At 39.0% G+C, this 8,269-nt stretch overlaps 2 protein-coding genes and 1 long non-coding RNA gene across 3 annotated transcripts in view; 2 read left to right on the top strand and 1 right to left on the bottom strand.

The window, feature by feature from the left end:
* On the top strand, window positions 7-2,485 carry LOC110013006. Its single transcript, XR_002288149.1, has 2 exons — window positions 7-625; window positions 1,925-2,485. It is a non-coding gene; the product is annotated as an uncharacterized LOC110013006 (long non-coding RNA).
* On the top strand, window positions 4,540-6,209 carry LOC105174962 (nuclear transcription factor Y subunit B-3). The gene has a single exon (XM_011097233.2). The coding sequence runs from the start codon at window positions 5,267-5,269 to the stop codon at window positions 5,879-5,881; it is 615 nt and encodes a 204-aa protein (XP_011095535.1). The 5' UTR covers window positions 4,540-5,266; the 3' UTR covers window positions 5,882-6,209.
* Window positions 7,571-8,269, bottom strand: part of LOC105174961 (uncharacterized protein DDB_G0286299) — a 6,163-nt gene continuing 5,464 nt past the window's right edge. Inside the window, exon 12 of the mRNA XM_011097232.2 lies at window positions 7,571-8,110. Within this exon, the coding sequence (XP_011095534.1) occupies window positions 7,962-8,110 (149 nt within the window). The 3' untranslated portion in view covers window positions 7,571-7,961. The remainder of the gene's footprint in view (window positions 8,111-8,269) is intronic.

Genomic DNA, 8,269 nt, shown 5'->3' with positions numbered 1-8,269 from the left:
GGTACCGAGATGATAGAGGAGCTGGTTATGAAAGAGATGTGCCCAGAGAAAAAGATGGCGGGCGCGATCATGATTGGTCAGAAAGGAGACATCGTGATGACAAAGATGTCGGAAGAGACAGGGAAAGGGAGCGTGACAGGGATCGTGAGCGGTCCCTAGACCATGAACGTGGCCGTGAACGGGAACGGGAACGGGAACGCCATAGGGACGATAGAGACAGATATGCAGATCATCATAGGCACAGGAATCGTGAAGCGGAATATGATGATGAATGGGACAGGGGAAGATCAAGGACTCATAGCAAGTCAAGGGTGTCCCATGAGGAAGAGCATAGATCCAGATCAAGGGATGCTGATTATGGGAAAAGGCGACGCCTAACCTCTGAATAACTCAGATGCATTGCAGAATGTTCTAGGATTTAGTTCATCAGAAAAAAAAAAAAAAAAAAAAAAAAAAGACTAGACACTAAATAAATGATGTTAACCATGATCATCCAGAGTCTATTGCTAGCTGCTTTGTTGGATGCCTGACACATTGGAACTATTTTGCTTTTTGATATTGTTCAAGGCTTCAGTGTTCTGATGAGACCTTTGAAAGACACAGCTTATTAGCGAGCATGATTCAAGTAAGTTGTTCCACTTCATGCTTCTCTTAGAAGTAAATGTAGAAACTTGTAGGTTTTGTTATTTGTTTGACTTGCTGTCCCCTTGGCCTTGTTTTCTCTGTTGTGTATAAGTAGATCATTGGTCAAGCATGTTTGTCTGTTCTGGTGTCCATGAAAGAATTGTAGTTGATTTAATTATTGTGAACATCTATATAACTCCTGTACCTATGTAATGATATCAACATTGAGAACAAATTTTGATGGTTCACAGAAAGGGGGTTAGGTGAAAAATAATAAATGTTAAACTGAATAGTTATGAGTCACAGTGCCGTTTGCCGTCACCAACTATCTCTAGTACTCTCATTATACTGCACAAGCACTGTTACTACCAATTTGACTGCTGTTGCTAGTACTCATCCTGAAGAGTTCCTCTGATAGTGCAGTATTTTTCATCTTGAAGCTTGTGGGACTGTCCCTGGTATTTGCCTATCAGATGTCAGTACCATTCTTATCTAATATGATGCTTGCATACCTAGGAAAGGTGAGATGTGGAAGCAGAGTTTGTTCCTTCTATTTTGTGTATAAGCAGGGGTGTGGGGGGGTAGGTGTTTGTGGTTTGATGGTTAAATGATGTTAGACACTTACAAGGCGGCAATGGTGGACATAGCGGTGGTTTCTGGTATATCTTGTTTGCAGTGGGCTCCTGTACTATGACTTTTATGATTGCATAGGTTGCACTGAAGTTGCAATGGGTGGTTTTACTTTGATTTTTATACTCTATCTAGGAGGAGGCATGGTGTGAGAGAGAGATGGATCTGTAAGGGGTAAGTGAAATAGAGCAATCCTTTCTTAGAATCTTGAGGACATTACCATTGATTGGAGAATCAGGTAGACATAAAAAAAGGTTACTTTGGGCATGTAGTCAATATTTTGAGACATTGATGTTCGGTTAGCCTGGATGGGACTCTGCATCTAGAATTTGCTGATGTAATCACTTTGTAATTTTCTTCTCCTGTTGTAGTCTCCTGGATGGCATTCTTGCTCCGAAATCTGGCATTCCCAAACCCATCTGGATGGTTTCTAGAATCCTAAATGTGAATTTGTAAAACTGCTACACATGTGCCTGTTGTAGGAAAAATTCTTGATATGCTTTGCTTTTTGCCTTAATTGAGTCCTTCTGGTTTTGATGTTGTTGCTGAAATTGGTGTGCTGATATAAAGTTGATTGCTTGTATGATGACCTTATTAACCATTGGTATGAACAGAATATATTGAGCATGTGATACTGCAAATGTATCTCACATATTTCTTTTGATGGTAGCTGGAAGGATATGAATTTTCATCTGAAGCAGTTCAGCTGAAGTCTGGATTCTTGGAAAATAGATGGGACATAAAGCTTCTAGTTAAGAGAGGATGAGATGGCATGGTGACACCTCTTAGCATGCTAGTGGAACCCTTTTCTCTTTCAGTTTTCAGACATTTCATTTATGTTTGAGTTTTAATATGGCTTTAAACAAATGTTATGGATGATGGGTTAAAATGCTGAAGTCTGAGATATGGTGGATGTTTAAGAATATGTTATTGTATGAATGTGATGTATTAGATTAAAGACACAGGATGTTGCGATTTTTGCCCCCTTTTTTGTTTTCATTTTTGTTGTAATTCTTTACCCCTTGTTTTTTGTCGGGTATATCATGTTTGATCGCTGCAATTTTCTTGTTTCAAAGATGATGTAGAGTGCTAACTGTAGTCCTTTAACCTGTGTAAATCTGGGGTTTGTATATAGAAATCGCATGTATATAGGAAAGCCATCTCTTTGTACAAAAATATGTATTCTTTTGTACATACGCAATCACATCTATGTATATTTGTGGTTTTGTAATTGATATTGATCCTTGGGTGTTGTCTCTTCTGTATACGGTTTTTAATTTTATCTGTTCTGGTTATTGGGGATTTGGACTGATTGAAGGTGTATGTAAAATATGGAACCGTAGAGGAGAAAGTGAATCGAAATTAAGTGATCTCCTTCTGTTTAAGATCTGGTGAAGTGGTTTTCACTATATGCATTACCCCCCTTTTTTTTCTATAAATAATTTCATAGTATGAAAACTCTATATACCATGCAAATAGCTTTCTCTACCCGAGTTTTTATTTAAAAATGCTTAAATTTTATTTTGAAACTTTTCGCACCTTCAATCATGCATCATGCACTCTCCTGCATTTTGATATCTGAATCAAAATTTGATCTCTCAGAATCCAGATTCATTTTCACATCAATCCGTGCAAATTGTTGGGAGAGTGTCTGTCATTGTGAGTAGTAGCAACAGGAAGAAAAAAGGTTGATTTTGCCCTGGGCATTGTCGGGCTTGTCTCCATTGGTTTCCTAGTGAAGGGAACTTGACAGTAGAATCTTCCTTGAAGAAACTGTAGACAGAGAATGAGATACTCAGGAAATCACATAGCAAAATGATTGTTTGTAGAGATGATCATCACTGCTTTGGTTGTCTTTTTTTTTTTTTAACTTTTTTGGTATTAATGAGAGTGAGTAAATCCATCCCCCCTCCGATGAGGGGGGTTGGGAATCAGACCTATCAATATAGTGAACTGGGCATTGCCCTTGTAAAGGCGGACGAAGGACGGACGCTCCCTTATTTGTATTATATTACTGATTCTCGGTTCATCGAAGTACCCTACCCTCCTAGGAAAGATAGGAAGTGGGATCCTCTACTTAGAATACGCCTGCACATGAATGCACAGAGAAGGCCGGGTTCTTTGACATCGACTCGGGTTTCTGGAATAATCCGGGATTCAAGCCAATAGAACGAGTGGAACTCTCCCTCTAGCGTACCGAACTTGTGAAAAGCGTGAGTAAATCCATCTTTATCACCACAAACTCGATGAATGTTATGTGGGCATACCTCTGAATTGAACTACATAGGTGTCCACATCAATTACTGTATGTAGTGTAGTTAGAATGAAGAGGAATATTGGAATTCAAATTGACTCATCTTTTTTTGAATATGTTCTTCAGATCGTCCAACTTTGATCTATATGCTATTCTTTCACCTCACTCGCACTACTTTACTCTGCATCCGGTTTTTTTCTTACAGAAAAAAAGTCCCTTTTTGTTTGATTAAGGTGGAGTTGAATTTGTCACATTCAATGTTCTTAGCTGCCTCCGCTTAGATTATTAGCTGCATTTAAACAAAATCAGCTTCCATTCGGAATTTTTGGGTTTTTGCTAAAATAAATAACAAAATAAAAATATAGAATTCCCGCAATGATTCTTCAATATTTGCTTTGATAAATTAAAAATCTTTTCGTCGCTCTATTTCATTTTCAAAAATTTTCATTTTATATAAGAAAGAGAAAGAAAAATAAGGATAAGTGTAAGAATTTTTGGAGGGTCGTTTTTTTGTTTGATTTTGTATTAGTGAGGAAAATATAAAAATAAAGTAAAAAAGAGCATAGTAAATTGTTAAACAAAAATTCGTAATGTTTTTAAGACTAAAATAAAATGAATTTTGAAGTGAATGTGAAATTGGTTTTCATATTGAGAGTAAAAAATGTAGTAAAAGAGTGTGAATTAAAGAAAAAGAGGAGGGGTTAGGGTTGATAATGATGGAGATCAAAAGAGTGGAGGTGGAGGTGGTCCACATGAGCCACTACCTTAATGCCCATTGGGGTATAAATAACCAAATTACCGCCGCCCACGCGCCTGATGCGGGACAGACGGCTATGATCCTTCCACCCACCACCAATCCAAAGGCAGACAATTTTATTTCAGTGGCCGCATAGTTATCGGCATGCAACGGTCCACAATCTTCCACGTGTTTCATACGATCGCGTTCTTATAGCATTTGATCCAACGGACCTCACCTCACCTTCTCTCCCCACACTCCCTCTCCCACTCCAACCCCCCCCCCCCCCCCCCCCCCCCCCCCCCCCCCCCTCCTCTCTCTCTCGAAATTCTTCTCCCGATTTCCCGGCGCCGGAACATTCGCCGGAGGTATTGTATTAACCGTCGATTATCTTCGTCTATCAAAGCCTCTTCTGGTATCTAATTTTTACTAATACTTTTTTCTCTTCCTGTATTATTGGCTTGCTGATAATTCTACTACTCAAAACCTGAATTTCATACCGGAATTTCTCCAGTTTCTGTGGGATAATTTTTATTTCGCATCGTTGATTATCTGTTTCTAAGGTATAAAGGTTTTCAATTTTTGTTTTTGTTTCAAAACCTCTCCTTCAGTAGCATAAGCAGATAATCCCTTTGTTTTGTGGTTCCGGTTAGTGAATTCTGAGTTATTCAAGTCGAATGCGGATCTAGTAATCCAAAATTTTCGAGCTTTGATCTTTATAATTCAGTTTCTACTGTTTTTTTTCCTTCCTCCCTTAGTTACTTTTTGCTGGGAAATTGTAATTTTCTCACTCTCCAACAGTAATATCCTCACTGACTTAGCTTTTATACGTTTTGAAATTGCTTAATTTCTCTAGAAGGGAAGCTATGATTTGTTATCACAAGAAGTCTTCACAGTTCACACACACCTGATCTTTTCATGTAGTCTGTGTATTTAGCAGTTCCTTTTTCACCAAATAGTATTCATTCAAAGAGAGTGGAATAACATACACTTAAATAGCTCGGAGGGTTCATCAGGAAAAAATGGCGGATTCCGATAATGACTCGGGAGGGCATCGGGACCACAATTCCCTGAACGAAATCTCCCCTCGAGAGCAAGACAGGTTCCTTCCCATCGCCAACGTCAGTAGGATTACGAAAAAGGCGTTGCCCGCCAACGCCAAAATATCGAAAGATGCGAAAGAGACGGTGCAAGAATGCGTTTCTGAGTTCATCAGCTTCATCACCGGTGAGGCATCCGACAAGTGCCAACGGGAGAAGAGAAAAACAATCAACGGCGACGATTTATTGTGGGCGATGACGACTCTCGGGTTCGAGGACTACGTGGAGCCGCTTAAGATATATCTGCAGAGGTTTAGGGATATGGAGGGGGAGAAGACTGCCATGGCTGGGAGAGGAGAGAAGGAGAGCAGCGGCTCCGGCGGCGGCGGCGGCGGGGGGGTGAATATGGGGAGTACTGGGGGTGGGTACGAGGGGATGTATGGCATGAATATGATGGGTCATCAAGCAGGACCGGTTTATGGGTACGGGCAGATGGCGGGCGGGCCTGGGTCTGGGAAAATCGGGTCGGGTTATCAAAGGGGACCTGGATCAGGTGCTGGTAGTGGGAGGCTTTACTTGCCACATGTTGATGAATGATTAATTAGATTGATTGATGATGGGGACATAATACATATTCAAATGTATACCTATGTAGTGTAATGTAATATATAATACATAGTTCTATTCTATATATATATATATATATTTATATTTTGCGTTTCATATGTATATGTGTACGTACGAGTTTGGTCTTTTCATTTGGGCAATCTTGTCTTGTTTTCTTGATTTGTTCTAATTAGGCGTTTAGGGGATGTGATCTTATTAATCACAAATGTTATTTGATGTGATCTTATTAATCACAAATGTTATTTGTAGTGTCTACTGTCAATTTTACGTATAATATAATAATTTGCACTTTCTTTTATTTTGGTTTCAAATATCTGATTTTATTAAAAAAGAGCAGCATCCGTTGTTTGGTGTTCCCAGTTTGGAGCAGTGCATGTGTCGCTTATGAGATATTTTTTCAGTAATCTGATCAGCTTCACTTGACATGACGCTAACACTGTGTAGGCCTAAAGGTTAGAACTTTTCAGTGATGCTTTTCCGTAAGTTCCTTTTCCAATTATTATGTGGGTGTGGGCCCTAACTCATTTTCCATCTGGGCCCCACAATCCCCATTCCAAATAGCTATTCCCATTGAAATTTTAAATTATTTGGTTTAATAATCTATTTATTTTTAACACGACAGTGGTGCTGTTGTTATATTGTATGATGTAATAAATTATAGCTTATAGAAAAAACCTCAGAAGGTTTCATTTGTTGGTAAATTTTGTCAGAGTCAAAATCGAGTAAAATTAAACTAAACATTTCACTTTGAGATGTTGTCTTATTCTCAATTAATAGTTTACAGCAGCCCATCCAAGAATGGGAAAATATCAGGGTCTATTAGTACCTGAAGTTAATTAATCTTGTTTCAACCAACCCATCATTCTCAATTGACCAGGCTTACCCCATTGCAGATTAATTTATGAATAATAAATTGGTGGTCTGCGCAAACTTTTCCTACATTACCTTTCAAACACACGTCGTCGCCCCCTTGGTGTGGTAGTTTAATTTTCTCAGGAGACCCCACTTTGGATGTTAAATTAGTGCTTAGTGGGTGCTCCACTTATTCCCTTTAAGCAATCAATCAGTAGCAAGCAATCTAGTACCAACGACACCTCACACTCCGACAAACCATAACTGTTGGTGGGGAAATCGTACATCTGCCACCTTGTTCATACCGAATTTTGCCCATACATGAATTGGAGTGAAAGATGAAAAAGGGACATTCATTAGTTACTTTCTTCATATAAATAAAATAATAAATAACAAAAGCAGTAGTCAACACATGATTAGTGAGAGCGCTGTAGATTGTTCAATGAAATCACGTGCATCAATTGAAGATTCCGAATTCCCGAGGATTATTATAAACCTTCCATGATATTCTTCAAAGCAAGTGTGATATAATTACTAATTCAGACCCGATCTGGAAAACAAATAGCCAATTACCAAGTTAGTCAACCTGAGGAGAGGAACAAACCCACATGAAACAGTTACCAAGCAGCCCATGAACAAGTGACTAGCTGATTACTTATCTGGGATACATGTATAAGATCTAGCATACATGATATTGCGCACCAATTAGGTAACTAGAAAGCAAGAAACATCACAAGGGCAGAGCCCCACTGATTTCCTTGCATTCATCTAATAATCATCAGTGGAGAGAATGCCCCACAGCAACAGTAAATGAAAATGCCAAACTCAACAATACAGGAACACGAAGGTTCATCTGCTGTCTACTGGTTTATCAACATTTCAAACATACAGAGTAGCTGACCAAAAGTCGAAACACTCATCTCCTGTTCAAGGGTCGGTGTATATGGGAATGAAAAAGATCTACAACTTCGTCTATGTGTACATGCCATGCTACAGACAGTTACTCATATCAATCTACAGAACAAGAGTTAGCCAGTAATTACACTAACAGTAAACTACAGCTGGTTTAACTCAAGGTAAAGAAGATACCCTAAGTGCGAGCAGGACAAATATAAATTACGGGGGAGAATATGATGAAGCTGAAGGTAGTAAGGGTATAGTGTACACCAGGTTTATGTAGCATCTTCCAGCAAGGTTGTTAGGCCTCAACACCCTGGGTGGAAGACTTCTTCTCGTTCTTCTCAGCGTCATCTGCGTCATCAGCATCCGCTAATTTTGCAAGTTCATCCTGAATGATGAGCTTTATTGATGATTTTCTTGGAGTAAGATCCATGTTGAAGTGCTTGGCTGAAATAGCAGAGGATTCATCATGCACAAGGAAAAATGAAATTTGATTTTAAGTATCATGGAAAACAATACAGAAGTTAGCATTTCATTTAGTACAGGTACACAAAGGATCACTGCTATAACCGGCTTCATTAACATCTTTTTCTGTATGAAAACTAT

Source organism: Sesamum indicum, linkage group LG12, assembly GCF_000512975.1.
Source record: "Sesamum indicum cultivar Zhongzhi No. 13 linkage group LG12, S_indicum_v1.0, whole genome shotgun sequence".
NCBI classification, from domain to species: Eukaryota; Viridiplantae; Streptophyta; class Magnoliopsida; order Lamiales; family Pedaliaceae; genus Sesamum; species Sesamum indicum.
The sequence above is the reverse complement of the archived record's forward strand: the minus strand, read 5'-3'. Positions and strand labels throughout refer to the sequence as shown.